Raw genomic sequence first — 17248 nt, 5'->3', positions numbered from 1 at the left:
ACAAATGATATATACATATTACATATTTATTATATATGTAAATAATATCTATAAATATAATATAATATATAATGTACATGTATAATTCTTTTATCAAGTTGGCATAAAAAATTGCCAACAATCACACACATGAATAAAATGGATATACTCACACACACACAAATACACACACGTGCACATAAGACACACACAGTTGCACAAAACCCCCTGGAGTGTGTCTGGCAGCCATCATCATCACCGTAGCCTTCTGAAGCTGCCATGCAGAAAACAACCCTAATGTCCTCTGAAATCCTTTTATGCCTCACAACAAGAAAAGACTTTTAGATCGAGCTTTAACAAAACACCGATACAAAGCACACACTCTGACTTTCAAGTGACCACCACCCTGCACACAGTGAGTCAGCCATCCTCCCATTCAGGGACCAGTCCTGCATCAGAGACTGACTCTCCTGTTCCCAGACTCTGCCTAGGCCTGATGCAGATGTTCTCAGAAAGCCACAAGGGCAGCAGCAGGCTCTTTCCCTCTATGCTTGGTTCATACGCACCTGTCATGATTTCATCCCACCAGATGTCCACGTAATCATCCCGGTCAGTCCTTGACTGCTCATGGTGGAACCCCAGAGCGTGCAGAATTTCATGTTCGATGATAGCTTTATAGTCACATCTCTCACCAATGGAAATGTTCTGTCCCCCATGTTGATCACCAACCATAGACCAGCACCTTTAAAACAAAAGGAGAGGAAGATGTTTTCATAGTCATAATTTATACATAGTTTATATGTTTTAAATGGCTAAAATTTATATGATTCCAGGACAAAAAGAAGAAAGTTGGGTTTGATTTTGTTGTCTTAGGTTTTTTATTTGTTTGTTTTTAATTGGAGGCTGGGAGATTGCTTAGCGGAACACTTGCCCTGCAAGAATGAGGACCAGAGTTCAAATCCCCAATGTCAATTTAAAAGCCAGCATCGGAGACACCTGTAACCCTGTAACTTGGAAGGCTGAGACAGGCTCCCAGAGCAGCCTAGCTAGCCAGACTCTAGAGTGTCCAGGTGCTGACTTGGGCTACAGACTCACTCAAAGTTCTCTCTTCCATCTGTTTGGAAACGTCCAATACAGTATTGTTAGTTCTAGGTAGATAACTATGCATGACAACATCAAAACTTGTTCCTTTCAACCAGCCACAACTTTGTACCTAAGGTTGCGTTCATTATCCTACGTATACGAGTAGGAAGCGTGATGTGCACAGGTGCTTGGATCAATTCAAAACAAAAGGTTTAAAGGAAGACTTTTAAAACCAGAAAGGAAGGCATTTCCATATATTTGTGGCTAGATGCTAAGAAAAGAGTTACTTATGGGAGGTTCTCAGCAAGCCACGTCTGTGCTCGCTTAGGCCAGTTGAGAGTGGTGACCCATCTTAAAAGCCACTCTTCCCTGCAGGCAAACGGATCATAGGATCATAACAAGGCATCAAGGAGAGAAAATTGATATTCTCCTTCCCTTTCATAAGCCCACAGGGCACTCCAAAGAACAACACTATTGCTTTTAGATTAAGATACTGCCTTTTCCTGATGGCTGTGGCTGATTTAAATGCTATCTTTAGGGAATTACCAGATCTCCTATATGGAGCAGAGATAACGTTCATGCTTACGAAGACTATCCATAATAAAACGAGTTAATGAATACAGAAGTTCACATCTTTGGATATAGTTTGGCTGCATGGGGAAGACTGCCTACCTCATACTGAAGACTCCTGGGTCAGCCCAAAACTTCCCCGAGAGACCAGCAGCCTAGGGGACTTCTGACAGATTCCCTAAATTCCTCCCTCAGGGAACACCTCCTGACTTCTGTTGGCAGTTGATCATGAAATGTCCCTCTTAGGCCCCTGTGTTTGTCCCCAGCTATTTTGGAAGCTATGGGAACTTCAGGAGGTGGAGTCTTACTGGTGAAGAGCTTCATTCACAAGGGACCTGCCTTGAGGTTTTATAGCCCATCTTCCTGTCTGCTTTGCATTTCCTGGCTGTGTTACAGCTCTGATGGCATGGACTTTCCCAATGGGGGTGTTGTAGCTCTGAGTAGGGAGGTTTTACCAGTGCAAACATTACAACTCTGAGGAGAAAGGCATCTGGGCGTCAGGAGCCAAGGAATACCACAAAGTCACATGACACAAGAAACTTCACACAAGAGGTTTACTGGGAAAGACACAAGATGGTGGCTGCTTCTACTTGGGCAAGAAATAACAGGGAACTGAGCAGGAGACAGGTTTATATAGGATTTCTTGGGGGCAGAGTTTTCCAGGGTAGAGATTTCCAAAGTGGAGCTTGGTGAGATTTCAAGCCAAACCCAGGGATCGATGGGATTTCATGCTCAGGAATTGGTGAGCCTTTTTGCTCAGGGATTGGTGGGTTTTTATGCTCAGGGATTGGTGGGGTTTTATGCTCAGGGATTGGTGGGGGTTTGGGTAGGTTTTCAAACCTAGATGTGGTTTTGGACATTTTTCCCTCCACTAAGAATGCAATGTCCCAGATACCTTACCTTGCCTTCTTCACCACTATGAACTGTTGGGAGTTGGTCTGGTGCTGTGTATACAAATGCTAAATACCGGCCCCCAAGATCTGGTTGCCCCCAGACCAGACAATGAATTCCCAAGGTATGCCGGTCTTTGTTGTGTAAATCTTGCTCCCAAATTTAAAAACATTGGCTTTAAAACAACCAATTACTGTGGAGAATAGGCAGGGTTTCAGTTACTAGGCGGGGCTGGGGGGCACAGTAGGGAACCCAAGAAGAGAGAAACAAGGAGGTCATAATGAAGCCTAAGGAATCATGAGCATGTGGCCAGGAGATGTGGACCCTGAGCAGACTGAACCGAAATAACTGGGGTGAGACTCACACAGCAAGTAACGAGGGGCTGGGATGTAAGCTACACTAGCTCACAGCATGCCCAATCTAGGCTTACAGACAGTAAATAAAATAACAGGATTTTGTGTCTTTTATACAGGCTAGCTAAAATAAATAAGTTGTTTACATTAAACTATATTCCTTCCCACATTGTAGTTAGAATAAATCTTTCCTCCTTTAAATTGCTTATTTTAGGAACTTGCTCACAGCAGTAAGAGTCACTGATCTACTTCGTAGCTTCGTTCTGATGGGTCCTCAGCGAGAAGAACCCCAAACCTCCCTCAGAAACAAGTGGACTAAGGGATCTTAAAAGACTCCCTGAGTTTATCATGGACACAAAGAAGGGCACTTCACCTTCTTTTTCTTAAAATAATTTTTTCTTTTCTCATAAATTCAGTTTTCTTCTTGTGTTAGCAAACTTGAATTTCCCACAGTCTCCTTTCAGCTTCCCACTGTGAAATCTGGACCAAAGGAAGGGCTTTGCTGGTAGTTTTCGTTGTTGTGAGGGACTGGAAGTTGCTTGGTAACAGTCACATTGTCTTAACCACCTATTTTCCTAACTTGTTAGCATCCTATATCTCTGGATGTTGATTCAAATGCTACTTATCCATAAATATATAAAAATATACATACATGCACATACATAAAAATTAAAATAAATATGAAAATGAAGGGTGCAAAGATAGCCAAACGCTAAGAAAGATTTGCTTTTGCTTTTTTTCCTTATAGTTTCTTTTAGCTTTCAAAATAGATGTGTGACATTTCAGAAACGCATGGATACATGCTTTTCATGCTTTGTCATATTTCATACTAACCCAGAAAATTGCTGGAAGATGATGTACGAGCTCTCCCCTTCATAGGGCTTGAAGTCCACACAAGACTTGAGGCGGAACATCTCAAAGGCAATGAGGATAGCTCCTTTGGCGTTCAGATCTGTAAGACATGGGCAGGCATTATTTAGATTTTGGATAACAGACATAGTTTATAGTATACAGAAGACTGTACCACTCATATGAAATACACAGAGGTTCCATGTAGTAGATTTTGGGGGGGGCAGGGTAACTCAGATTGTTTGCAACTAAATTTGAAGCTAGTCACATGCATGGTGCTGGTTCACAGTTTAGATGATTGGTGCAATGTGACTCTAGGGAAGTAGTGAATGCATGTGGACAAAGCTGGGCTAACCATGGGCCATCTTGCTTTTTTCCTCCCCCGCCCATTTCCTTCATTCAGAGCTTTGCCTGAGAAGACTCACATGGCAGAGTAGAAAAGAGAAATGGCTTACAGATCACTCTAGCTCTTGTGTGTAAAGTACCTTGGAGAGAAGCTATAGAAATAGTGGTCCTTTCCCCAGACTAAGATAACACCCTCCCAGGCTGGCCACGCAACTCCATTGGCAGAGTGCTTGCCTAGAATACATGAGGTCTTCAGTTCATCTCCAGCACCATATAAACCAGGCATTCTGGGTAATGCCTATAATCTTAAAACTTGGGAGGCAGAGGCAGAAGGATCAAGAGTCTAAGGCTAATCTGGGCTAAATGAGGTCTATTACTTTTTCAAAATCCCATTATATGGAGGACAGCACAGTTTAAGAAACTTGTGGGGTGTGACCTTGCTTCCCACATGAGAGCAGTAGGAAGTAGGAAAGACCAATCAGCCAGCACCGCACACAGCACAGGTCTACCCATGACAAGGATGGACTGAAAAGGAGAGATAGCTCAGAGAATCATGATTACATTCTCCTTTGTGTGCATTCTTTTCCCACACCGTCAAACCACAGAAGGTGGAGAGCTCGGTTAAAAATGAATCTGAGCCATTGCATCTATACATTTTATTTTATGCATTAACTAAAAACAATTATAAGCCTTGAAAGCTTGCCAAGTGATAACATCATGGTTTTTGTGTATTAAAGTACCTTGTTGGAGAGTTCACAGTGTTTAAGGTCATAAGGTCATAGCAACATCATCAAGGACACAGTCATCAGAGAGAGAGAGAGAGAGAGAGAGAGAGAGAGAGAGAGAGAGAGAGAGAGAGAGAGATGTTGGAAATAGTTGACTGTAAAATTCTTATTTATGGATGCTATATTCTTATTTATGGACGCTATATTATTTCCCATTGCGTGGGAAAAGAGACAGATTTTCAGTAAATGGTGCTGGGGAACCTGGATATCCACATTGATACCAGAAAACAGCATAGAGAAAGCAATTCAACACATCTGTACAAACCATGGTATATCTTGGCTGAGATCCACCCCCCACCAGAGCAAGATCATCAGAAGTAAAAAATATCAAAGTGAGGTTTATCAAACTAAGAAGCCCCCACACAACCAAGAAGTGAAGTCAACTGAGTGAATAACCCACCTAAGAACTGCTGAACAATTCATCTGACACAGCATTAATATCCAGAATATCAATTTAAAAAAGAGTGTTGGATTGAATGCATTGTGATGTGGCTCCCAGTCTACAAGGGCCAGGAGGAAGTGGAATGTAGGGTTTGCATGAGAATGGTCCTTATAGACACGTGCCTGCGAATGCTTGGTTCCTGGTTATCAGAATGATTGGGGAATTATTAGGAGGTGTGGCTTTGTTGGAAAAGGTGTGTCACTGGGTGGGGGATGCTTTGAAGCTTCCAAAGCCCATTTTGGGCCCAGTGTCTCTTTTTCTGCTTCCTGCCTGAGGATCAGGGTATAAGGGTTTAGCTATTGATCCTGTGCCATGGCTGCCTGCGGCCACACAACATAAGGGGCTGGAAATGCTAAAACTACACTAATTTGGCCATCACACACTGTGTTGCTTTGTTTTCTTTCTGTTAACATCAAGATGACACAAGGATTTCTGGTGGCTAAAATGAAAGTCAATCTCTCTCCTTTTTCCCCCTCTCCACTCTTGAACAGGTTATAAAAAGAGAACTAGAAACTCTGACGGGGTTTTAGAAAAATTATCCTAACCTCATTAAGAAGGGACAACGGAAATAGAGCCTCTGTGCATGGCCCTCCGCTCACTGGGAGAGTCACATTTCCATGAGTGTGGGATGGGTTAGCTTCTTCCGTAAAGGGAGCCTTCTGTAGCCTCGCTGTTGCCTTCGTTCCCAGCAGAAGGTCCCTGACATAGTAAGTTATATGTATGTAGTTTTGCCTTGCTTTGTCAAGACTGCTAGCTGTGGGTGAAATTATATGAAAAGAGCTAAGAGCAGATGCTCGGTGACTGTGTATGGCAGGCGGTGGACTGGAAAGCTCACAGGGTTCAGCTGGGGCATCTCTTTAGAGGTCGTTTGAAGCTAGAAGCTAGGAGTTTGAATCTAACAAATCCCTCCACAGATGGCAGTTACAAACTAAAAAGGTTGAGGTGTAAAAAAAAAAAGGGAGAACATTTGAGCAATGGTGCACTCTTGGTTTGAGAAAGGATACACACACTACACACAAGCACAAGTTTGAACGTAATTACAAATCTGTCCTGTGGGTTCCATCTCCCAGGAGGACTCTGGGACTGAGTTAGAGTCTGGGTGGATGAACATTCAAAGAGGAATAAAGAGAAGACAATCAAGGAAAGACAAGAGGCACAGTACAGAGGCTGGGAGGGGTGGGATGGGAAAGAAGAAAGATGGTCACAAAGTCTACAAATAAGCCACAGCTCAATCCTCATTAGATGAATGAGCTTTGTATAAATGGGAGAGACTCCAAGTGTCTGGGAGAGATGTAGCCCGTGAAGTGTTGTGTGTTGACAAAACCTCACTTTGCTGCCCACTATGGTGGAGAAAGAGCCAGGGGTGAGCTGGTTGGGTTTCTTTTAAACTAAAGTCACCTGGGAAAAAGCTGTTCAGTTAGGGAACTGCCTCTATCTGATTGGCCAATAGACAACTATGTGGGAGAATTTTTCTTGATTCCTCCCTGATGTGGAAGTGCCCAGCCCACCATGGACACTGCCATCCCTCAGCAGGAAGTCCTTGGTTGTATAAAAAAGCAAAATGAGTGAGTCATGAGCGCAAGCCAGTGAACAGAACCCCTCCGTGGTCTCTGCTGCACTTCCTGCCTCCAGGTCATACGCAGAGAGGAACTGTGGCCTCAGGGTTGCAAGAGGAAAGAAGAGCTTTCACCCTCCATTTTGCCTTTTAAAGCAACAGAGAAGCAACTGATCACAAGGAGTTAAAGCCATATGAAACTGGAGGTGCTGGGAAAATCCTTGGGCATTCCACTAAAACCCCAGAGAGACCCACGAGGCCTAGGAGTCAAGACTATATTCTAGCATTCTGGGATCTGCTTTGAAGTAAGACCAAAACCAAACCCAAGCCTCCAAAACGCCAGCCAAATTCTTGGCACAGTAATCCAAAATGTAACAGCATTAGGAGGAACCCGACAGCACACAGTGCTTCTCTAGAGGATGATAGCCACAGCACTCCAGTTCCGGGCCCAAAAAATCATCAGCGTGTGACAAAACTGGAACATGATCTACAGAGCGCAGGGTGACTCAAATGTTAGCGCTAACAGAGTTTAAAGTGCAATTGTGTATTTGTTGAAGGATTTAAAGAAGAAGCAGCGGAACTAAGAGAGCCTCTCAGCAGAGGTATACAATTTATATGAAAGAATCAAGTGAAAATTCAATCAGGATTTGTGGCAGTTAATCTTCATCATCAATTTGGCGGAATCATCGTGGATACAGGGCTCTGGGTGGGTTTATGAAGGTATTTCAAGTAAGCTTAACTACAGGGGGATGACCCATTACTCTGAACATGGCACCGCCCCACAGGCTGGGGTCCTGGGCTGAAGAAAACATGAAGTGAGCTGAGCTGAACACCATGCATTCATTCCTCTCTGCTTCCTGACAGTGTGATCAGCGACCTCATATTGCTGCCACCAGGCCTTCCCCTGTGTGACAGAGCTTCCAAACTGTACACACCCCGCCCCCTTACAGTCAATTTGCTAAGTATTTACTTATAACAAAAAAGCAAAGTAGCTGAATGCAGGATTATATTCGAAATTCCCTGAATGATTTGAAGAGAAAACTGCAGATGGTAAAAGAACCTCAGAGACAATGTTAGTAAAAATAAATAAATTTATAAATAAATAAATAATTAAAAAATTGAACAGAGCCTCAATAACTAATGGGAAAATACCAGTAAGCCCAAAATATTTGCGGTTAGCTCCCAAAGTATGTGAAAGGCAATAAGGATATTTGAGACAATAATGAGCTAAGATTTCTCACATTTGGTTGTTTTAACTTTATCGAGTAGATGTGAGAAGCTCAAATAACAGGTTAAATTCAATGAAATTTTCTTGACCTTGAACTTCAGATTCCCATCCCTTCACCTACCAAGTACTGGGTTTATGGGGGTTTACCGGCCGTGCTGCTTTGTGGGGTTCTGGGGCTGGAGTCCAGAGCTTCTTGGAGGCTAGGGAACACATATAGCCAGGCAAGAGCCAGCTAAGCTAGGCTCCCAGCATACAGAGGAGTCCTGAGCGTGCTGGAAAACTGTTTACTTAACCAAGATAACGCTCCAGAAACATCAGATAAAGGTACAGTACTTGACTGTGCAGATGAGTGGACCAAGAAGAAAAACAGTAACTGAAAAAAACTCCTTCCGCGGGGTTGCTTAAATCAGGCTCCAGGAAGTGTGTAGGTACTCTATGAATTTACAAGCATGCTGGCAAAACACGTGGGATATGACTTCATTTCCCAGTAAACAGCTGAGAACAACAGTGGGGTTTTGTTGTTGTTGTTGTTTTGTTTTGTTTTTTTATCTGTTTGCTCACTGGAAAATGTTGTGAAGTTGGTTTAATGCTTGCATTATGGGTTCCCAAATTGCATGAGAATCCAGAAGGTGAGATGCTGAGGGTCCCTGCTCCCAGCTGGTTCTAACTGGTAAATAAAGTTGCTGGTGGCCAATGGTTGAGCGGGGAGATGGAGGCAGAACTTTAGAATTCATGGGCAAGGGGACGGAAGAAGAAGGATGGGAGCACCACTGCCAGGAAAGGAATAAGATGCAAGACTGAGAGCTGTAGAAGAAAGCATGCAATCACATAAGAGCTGGCGAAGAGCGGCCCTATGTCCCCCACCTCCCAGGCTGAGTCTGAAGCAGCAAAGGTGGAATACAGATTTTAGTAAGTAATAATTGAGGAGTACTGGAGGGGAGGTGTTAGCGATGTGGAAGTGTGGGAGTGACCCAGCCATTGCCCTGTTTAAAGCATTTTAAAATAGAAGTGTGTGTGTGTGTGTGTGTGTGTGTGTGTGTGTGTGTGTACACACGCATCTTTCATTTAAGAATGCAGAGCATTTGGGCATCGTACAGCTGTCACTGGGGAGATCAGAGCTGATTTTAGGAAAACGTATTAGAAACAAGACTGACAATGGGAATACGGAAACACAATCTACATATGCTGAGAGCCGGGAGAGCCCAGATATCCAGCTAGACAAAGCAGCCTTGTCCTGGCTTTCCCTCTCAACGTCTCCATCATCCCCTCAAGAACTGCAAGCAAGGAGTCCTTGTGAAATTATTAGGCAGTTACTCGAGGATCAGCTAAGCACCTGTTCGCTGCATCTACTAGACATTTTCTACCAATTAATATTTCTATCAGGGACTAAAATCTATGTCTTATTCTTATGAGAAAGAAGAAAGTCAAAAATATTTGATTTTGTTCTTTGTGTTTTTCCTAACTTAGCTACCATTTTTGTGTGTGTAGTAACTTCTGACTGAGTGCATGCATGCATGTGTGTGTGCATGCTTGTGTTGAGAAGGGTACACGTGTGCAAGTTTGAGTGTCGAGTCAGAAGTCAATTCTGGGGTGTTGCTCCTCAGGTGTAATTCACTCTGTCTCAAGACAGGGTCTCTCATTATCCTAGAGGTCAGCAAGTAGCCTGGACTGACTGATTCAGGTCCCCAGCGACTCATGTGTCTCTACCTTCCAATCACTGGGATTTCAAGCATGAGGCGGCCTGCCAGACTTTTTTACATGTGTACTGCGGACTGAACTCAAGTCTTTATGCTTGGAATGCAAGCACTTTCCTGACTTCCCACGAGATAATCTCCAGGGTTCTTTATATATTGTTCTGAAGCCAATGACCAGGAGACGCAGGAGAGAAGAGTTTACCCATGTCTAGTTAAGAACAACCTTATTACCCAGATTGTCAGCCAGAATGTACGGGATGGGGAGCTTCCATCTGCTTGTTGGGTCTGTCAGGGCATTTCTGGTTCTCTGTGAAAGACAAAAGCAAACACGATGATGTCCAATTTCATCCCCACCCCAGTTTCATTTCTATTTACAGCTGGATAAAATCCCCTGAGTGTATGTGCCACAAGTACAGGTAGGTCCTGGTTTCTAGTTCTCAATATCTATATCTTGGTATTTAGGTGGAAATAGATGGGAACAGGGGTCAGGAAACTGGAAAGGGACTCCTAACAATACAAAGGGGAGGCCTAGAGGGAGCAGGGTGAGTCGGGTGATAGAACCCCAGTGTTTTCGGTGGAAGGGGGAGTACAGAGACTGGAAGGGCTTCAGCATGGATGGGGATTGAGGAGATGGGGAAGGACAAGGGTAAATGCATATGAAAAATATCTTAAGGGAACCAGCTACTGTGTAGATTAGGTGATAATATCAAAATGGAAAAAAAAAACTACCTGAAAAATTGAAAACAAAGACAACTGAGAAGACCATGATCGCCTTCATAGCTCTCAGTTGACTCACACCAAAAGGAACCCAACTAATTTAGGGACTTTATCTTCTCAATATGAAAACAATGGGAACTCCTTAGAGATAGTCTTTGGGGGGTTCAGAGACATTAATAAGAGCAAAATGAAGGGCCCAGCTAATTGCTAACTCTCAGATAGCACCTGCAAACACACCAGAATACTCCCTTTCTATTCTTTGCTTATTGGGAAAAAACTGGACAAATAATCTATTTGAGATTCGTATACTTTTCTGTGCTTTGGGGTTTTTATTACTATCAACTATAAGGATGCTCTTATACGCTATAGATTATATATGCATTGTTGCTTCCCGCCCATAGTGTGCAACATGAAGCTAGCTCTGAGCACAGGTGGAGCCTCCAGATGGACTGCAATCCCCAAGGTACAGAATATATGTCATTGGCATCACTCACAGGCAGAAGGATGTCCCCTTGAAAGAGGTTCAGGCCTGCAGCTGGGGTGGATTTAAAAACAAAAGGATATTTGAAGTCAACATTAATAAAAGACAGGTCATGGTGTAATTAATATTGGCCACCATATATCTTTCATTTCATACAGTCATCTATCTCTTTTCAAAATTGTAAATCTTTGCTTCTACCTATGTAGATTTGAACAGTTAGTAAGTATTACATATTGATATGCACTCTTTTCAATTTTGGAATAAAAATCCTTCTTCAAGAACCTTAGAACTGGCCTAGAGAGATGGCTCCGTGGTTAAGGACACTGGTTATTCTTCTAGTGGACCTGAATTTGGTTCCCAGCACCTCCACGGCAGCTCACAAACATCTGTAACACAATTCCAGGAGACCAATGTCCTTTTCTGACCTTTACAGTTACCAGACATGCACGTGGTATACAGACATGCACATACCCAAAACATTTATTCATAGAAAAATAATGATATTTTAAAAATAACCTTATAACTAAGATGAATTAGAAGGGATTATGTTGTTCCTGAACTCTAAAGTTTTGCTTCTTTAAAGAAAAAAAAAAGGAGGAGCTCAGAAAGGTCATGGTCCAGGTGAGCTTTTCAGCTGGTGTCCCATCCAGTCCTTTCAGGACCCCTCCCCCTCACCTAGGTAGATGCACTAAGTGGACTTCCTCCCAAGAGGAAGAAAGCAGCCTCTGAACCTAAGCCAGGGACAATGCCCTTGCAATAAGAAATACCTGAAGACTACATGTGGATCCAGTCAAGGCTATACATGTTTCCAAGGCCCTGCTTGTCAGATGCTTTTCAGAATGGACCCAGACACACTGCTTGACCTGCTTATCCATGACCTCAGAGAACTTCTAAAACTAAGATTCTTAAAGAAAAAGATCACAAGAAAACTTTCCAACCATCGCATGAGCTCCATTTATCTTCTAAAAGTAACATTTAATCAATTCATTACTTTTTAACTTTACCCTAATTAAAAATGCACAGTATAGGCCTGCCTGGGCCCACATCTTGGCTTTGATTAATTATTATCATGTTTCCTTAACTATATGAGTATCCATGATACTTCAAACAGAGTTCTACCCATAAAGAAAGGTGCTTTACAATGTGCTCCAAATAGAAATAGCTAATCATCACTCAGGCATGGTGGTGCCCACCTTTGATCCCAGCACTCCTGGGGTAGAGGAAGGCAGATCTCTGAGCTTGAGCTCCACCTTCTCTACAAAGCAAGTTTCAGAACAGCCAGGGCTACAGAGTGAAATCCTGCCTCAAAACAGCAGGAGCAGCAACAAAATCATCATCATCATCAACATCATCATCATCATCATCATTGGAAGGAATGCCAAATAACTGCTAAATGGTAACACTGATTACAATATACCACACTCTTCCCCCTAAGTAACTAGAGTACCAGGATTTTGTCCCATCTGTTTCATTTTAAACACGGTCTTATGTAGATCAGGTTGATTGTGAGCTCTCTATGTAGCCAAGCGTGGCCTTGAACTCAGAACTGCCTGCCTCTGTTTCCCTGGTGCTGCGGTTACAGGTGTTTGCCACCACACCTTTTTGAGAGGTCTGCCATCTTCAAATGGCCCTCACCTACTGCAATTTAGGTCTAAAGACCCAGAAGGGTTCACTGCTGCAGCCTGCACTCCTCAGTGAGTCTCTAACCACAGGAGGTTTCCTGTGTCGTCTGGCATAAGGAAACCAGCATTTCCCCATTAAAAGACTCGGATGTCATTAGACATGGATGTCCTTGCAAACCCTGAGGTGATTGTGATGAAGTGTCCCTCCACTGACACAAGTCCCATCCAAAGATGTTATAATGCGAAGGATTCTCTGAAACCCCAGAAGCAGAACCCAGAGACGAGACAGGCAACACCTTGATGTCTTTCCTCTCAATATTGGGTGATAACACGGCTTCCTCAATAAAAACATTTCTGAACAAGCTATCCAGATAGAAATACATTTATCTACTCCTTTATACCTCGTCAACTAGCTACCCGTACATATGATGGGCCTGTCCAGGTTTGGGATCTTCCTGCTACAAAATAGAACCATCTTAGTCATTATAGTTTATTTACCTAGTAGAATGATTAACTATTCTTCCCTTTCAAACTAGAAACTATGAATTTTTCATAAACAAAACTTGTTACATGATCAGAGATCCAGCGAGGGCTCATTAGCATTTCTTAGAAAAAGCTAACCTTGGCCCTGGGGTGGTGATTCAGTTGGTAAAAAGGTTAGGCCTCAGAACCCAAGTAAAAACCCAGGAGTAACTTGATCTCAAAGACAAAGAGGCAGAAGCAGGTAGATCCTTGGGTCTCACTGACTAGTCACCTGCTAGACACAGACCAGAGACAGATCCTGTCTCAAAAACAAGATGGCCAGATCCTTAAGATAAGTAATGGAAACAGACAGCTGGTCTCCTCACACATTTATACTGACATGAACACACACAGTCTAATGTAAGCCTCTTTCTCTCAGACACCATCGTTTTCTAGAAACTTCTAATGCCAGTGAGCACCAATAAACTTGTCTCTCTAAAAGGTCGCCCTAACACGGTGCTTTAAATCCTTTCAAGTTAGGCATGGAACTGACTATCGTGGTCCTGGAAATCTTGAGGTAGAAGCAGAAGAGTGAACCCCAACTTGAACCCCAACCCGACTTCACTTTAACAGTTTCCAAGGCCCCCCAGGACTCCACAGAAAGGCGTTGTCTCATTGGTTAATCCATCAGATGAGTTAAATTGTAAACACATGATCTCAAGGCCTCCACAGTCCAGACACTGAGCTCACCTAAGTTGATTTGTGAAATATCCTTTAGTTCGCCAACATCTGTATCGTGGTCCGCTAAAAGAAAAATAAGGAAAAATCTGTTGTTGGAGTAAAACTTGAGTCTTGTTGAAGACAATTCAGAAAAACTGCATAGGGGATGCCTCTTACCATGTTCATTCAAATGATGATTAATCTGGAAGAAAACAAGTGTACACAAAATGGGTAACAGGCTACAACGGATGCTCTTAAATAATCTATGGAAGCAAGAGGTATCTACTTACCGATACAGCTGCTATGTGGGCAGAGAAAATCAGGGAGAGAAGACACACAGGTTGTGTCCGAAGCATGGTTGCAAATGAACTGGATTTGGTGAAACCTCTTTGCCATAAAACCTCTTGAACCTTGCTCTCACTGTCACGGTGGGAACTTTGACCCTGCTGTGGGGACTGTACCACTTAGGTTATGTGGTCTACAGGAATGAACGACACTTTCGTGGGAGTGTACAAAGAAACCTGCTCTAAAAGCTCATGACCCAGAGACTGGGAGAAAGTTTGAAAAAAAAAAACCACATTGGAATGGACATATGATTACAAGTTATACACCGTGCCACTCAGGACAGAGATACAAATGGTTATTAAGGTATGATAATATTATACATTGCCAGTCAAAGATGAACTAGAATTTTATGAGTTGTTAGGTCACAATTATGCAGGGCACCAATACATGACTCACGCCCTTTCTCTCTGTCTGTCTTCTTTCTCTATTTCTTTCTCTATATCCTCTCATACACAAAAATAAAATGTTCATGACCACTACAGTATTAGTTCAATGCCATGTCAGTAAAGATCCTACCAACATTTTCCAGTGGAGCTTTATAGCCTTAAAATTTACACACAAAGGCCTAAACTTGAAAGAATAAATAAGAAAATGTCTAAAAGAAAGTTTAAAAAACAAAACAGGTATCACTATAAGAGAAATACCAAGAACCTTCTTAAAGTTATGGTAATCGGGGAATATCTCATGGCCCAAAGAAAGATCTCAGGGATTGAAACAGAATAGAATGTCAAAAGAAACTCGTGTGTACGTGGGGCTTTGTTACCGGGTGGGGGCGTGTTAAAAGTGCTATTAGGTAAACTTTGCTCTCTTTAATAAGGTTAACAATGGTGTCCAGGAAATAGGACCTCTAGAGCAATGACTCTCACCCTCCCCAGTGCTGAGATCCTTTAATAGAGTTCCTCATCTCCTGGTGACATCCAACAGTAAAACTTCTTTGCTGCAAAGAAGTTTGACTGCAGTTCCGTCATAACTGCAATCTTGCTATTGTTATAGAACATGATGCAAATATCTGATATGCAGGATATCTGATATGTAACCCCTATGAGAGTGTCATTGAGGGTACTAAATGGGACTTGATCCACGGGTGGAGAACCAGTGCTCAAGATAAAGATAGAGATTCACAAATATCAGAGCTTGAGGTTGGGTAAAGTTTCTTAAATAAGGGAAAGCTTTGAAATTATAATGAAAAGTTAATTTAGACAGATCAAAATTTAACCTGCCCCTTCTCCTCCTCTTCCTCCTTCTCTTGTAGCCCAGGTTGGCTTTCTGTGTAGCCAAGGATGACCATGAATTCCTTGTCCTCCTGATTTAGACTCCAAGGAGTACCAAGATAATAAACTCTCACCATCACACCTGGCCCAGTCTTGTCAATGTGTTAATGGTCATTTTCAATCCTGATGGTAGATACTCTTCTTAAAAAGTTATTCTGGAAAAGTAAATAAATAAATAAAAAGTTATTCTGAGGGCAAATATCTAACATAATTAGAGGAAAAGCCACAGATGGAAAAGATATTTATACTGCCCATAACTGAATAAAAAGAAGGATTCAGGAAAGGTGCAGAATTCTCACGCTGTCTTTTATGAGCCCGATTGTTATGAACAGCTGTTAATTAGTTACCAGCTATGTTCCATGCTGGGCATTCCCTGCTTTCTTCTGTGTCTAGAGAATGCTGTATGGGAGTCTTAGAAGGGGTTTATGGTTTTGCAGTAAAATGCAAACTCTGAGGGCAAAGGTCTTGCTTTATTCCGTGTGCCCTAGCAACTGGCATACTGTAAACAATGAGTTACTTTGTTATACGTTAAAAAGATCAAATTATAGTTTTCTTAATGGGGTTGGACAGATTGACTCCCATCAATGCTGGTGAGGGGGTGAAGAGTGGATGAAGAAAAAAAAACAGATGGGAGAAAATGAGCGACTCCCCACCATAGGCCAGCACTTTCCTATCCCATCAAAGCCAGAGCCAGATTCCAGGGGCTATAACTGAGAGACTTGTAAGCCCTCTCCCTCCGCTTGCTCCTGGTGTGCCTCACCTTCTGCTTTCAAATTGGAGCACAGTAGTTCTCATAGCTATTCCTACTTGGATCTTGGCAGTAACAGGAGCCCAAACATAGGCAGAGCAAAATTCAACAACTTTGAAAAACAAACATTTACATCTCTGTATGTGAGCATGTGCTTGTGAGTGCAGGGGCCCTCTGAGTCCAGAAGAAAGTATCAGATCCCCCAGAGCTGGAATTACAGGCCTTTGTGAGTCAGATGATATGGACACTGGGATTTCAATTTGGGCCTGCTAGAAGAGCAGTGGCTTTTTTTTTTTTTTTTTTTTTTTTTGGTTTTTTGGATTTGTTTTTTGTCAAGACAGGGTTTCTCTGTGTAGTCCTGGCTGTCCTGGAACACAGTCTGTAGACCAGGCTGGCCTCGAACTCAGAAATCCACCTGCCTCTGCCTCCCAGAGTGCTGGGATTACAGGCGTGTGCCACCACCGCCCGGCCAGAGCAGTGGCTTTTGTTTGTTGATTTGTTTGTTTTTTTCTATTGAAAATAGACTTTTAAAATACAATATATATTAATCAGTCCCCCCAACTCCTCCCAGATCCTCCCCACATTCCCACACCTCCTTCTTTTTCACTCCCATTAAAAACATGGATAGAGTAAATGTGGTACAACTACACAATGGAATACCATTCAGTTTCTAAAAACAAAGATATTATGAATTTTGTAGGCAAATGGATGGAACTTGGGAATATCATCCTGAGGGAGATAACCCAGTCCCAAAAGAACATGCATACTCATTTATAAGTGGACATTAGCCATAAAATATAGGTATCATATTACATTCCACAGACCCAAAGAAGCTAAACAAGAAGGAGAGCCCAAGTGAGGATGCTTGAATTTTACTTGGAAGGGGGAATAAAATAGTTGTGGGAGGTAGATGGGTGGAATGAACTGGGTGGGAGAGGGATGGGCAGGGGAATGTGGGGTCAGGATCAGGCATGGGGAGAGACAGGGGAGATGGCCAGATGGGCATCTGCAGCTGGTGGAGGTGGGGATGGAGGTATGGGGGGCATCTCTAGTACATGTGCCAGAAACCTGGGATAAGGGAGGCTCCCAGGAATCAATGGGGGTGACT

General features: G+C 42.7%; 1 protein-coding gene across 1 annotated transcript in view; it reads right to left on the bottom strand.

The window, feature by feature from the left end:
• The window catches only part of Mep1a (meprin A subunit alpha), a 29372-nt gene extending 15225 nt beyond the window's left edge, over positions 1 to 14147 (bottom strand). The window contains exons 1-7 of the mRNA XM_052191856.1: positions 14067 to 14147; positions 13954 to 13978; positions 13807 to 13860; positions 10986 to 11026; positions 10006 to 10081; positions 3711 to 3828; positions 546 to 721 (exon numbers count right to left, since the gene is read on the bottom strand). Of these exons, the coding sequence (XP_052047816.1) occupies positions 546 to 721; positions 3711 to 3828; positions 10006 to 10081; positions 10986 to 11026; positions 13807 to 13860; positions 13954 to 13978; positions 14067 to 14132 (556 nt within the window). The 5' untranslated portion in view covers positions 14133 to 14147. The remainder of the gene's footprint in view (positions 1 to 545; positions 722 to 3710; positions 3829 to 10005; positions 10082 to 10985; positions 11027 to 13806; positions 13861 to 13953; positions 13979 to 14066) is intronic.
• Between the last annotated feature and the right edge of the window lie 3101 nt (positions 14148 to 17248).

This window comes from Apodemus sylvaticus, chromosome 9 (assembly GCF_947179515.1).
Source record: "Apodemus sylvaticus chromosome 9, mApoSyl1.1, whole genome shotgun sequence".
In the NCBI taxonomy this organism is placed as follows: domain Eukaryota; kingdom Metazoa; phylum Chordata; class Mammalia; order Rodentia; family Muridae; genus Apodemus; species Apodemus sylvaticus.
This window is presented reverse-complemented; position numbering and strand designations above follow the sequence as displayed.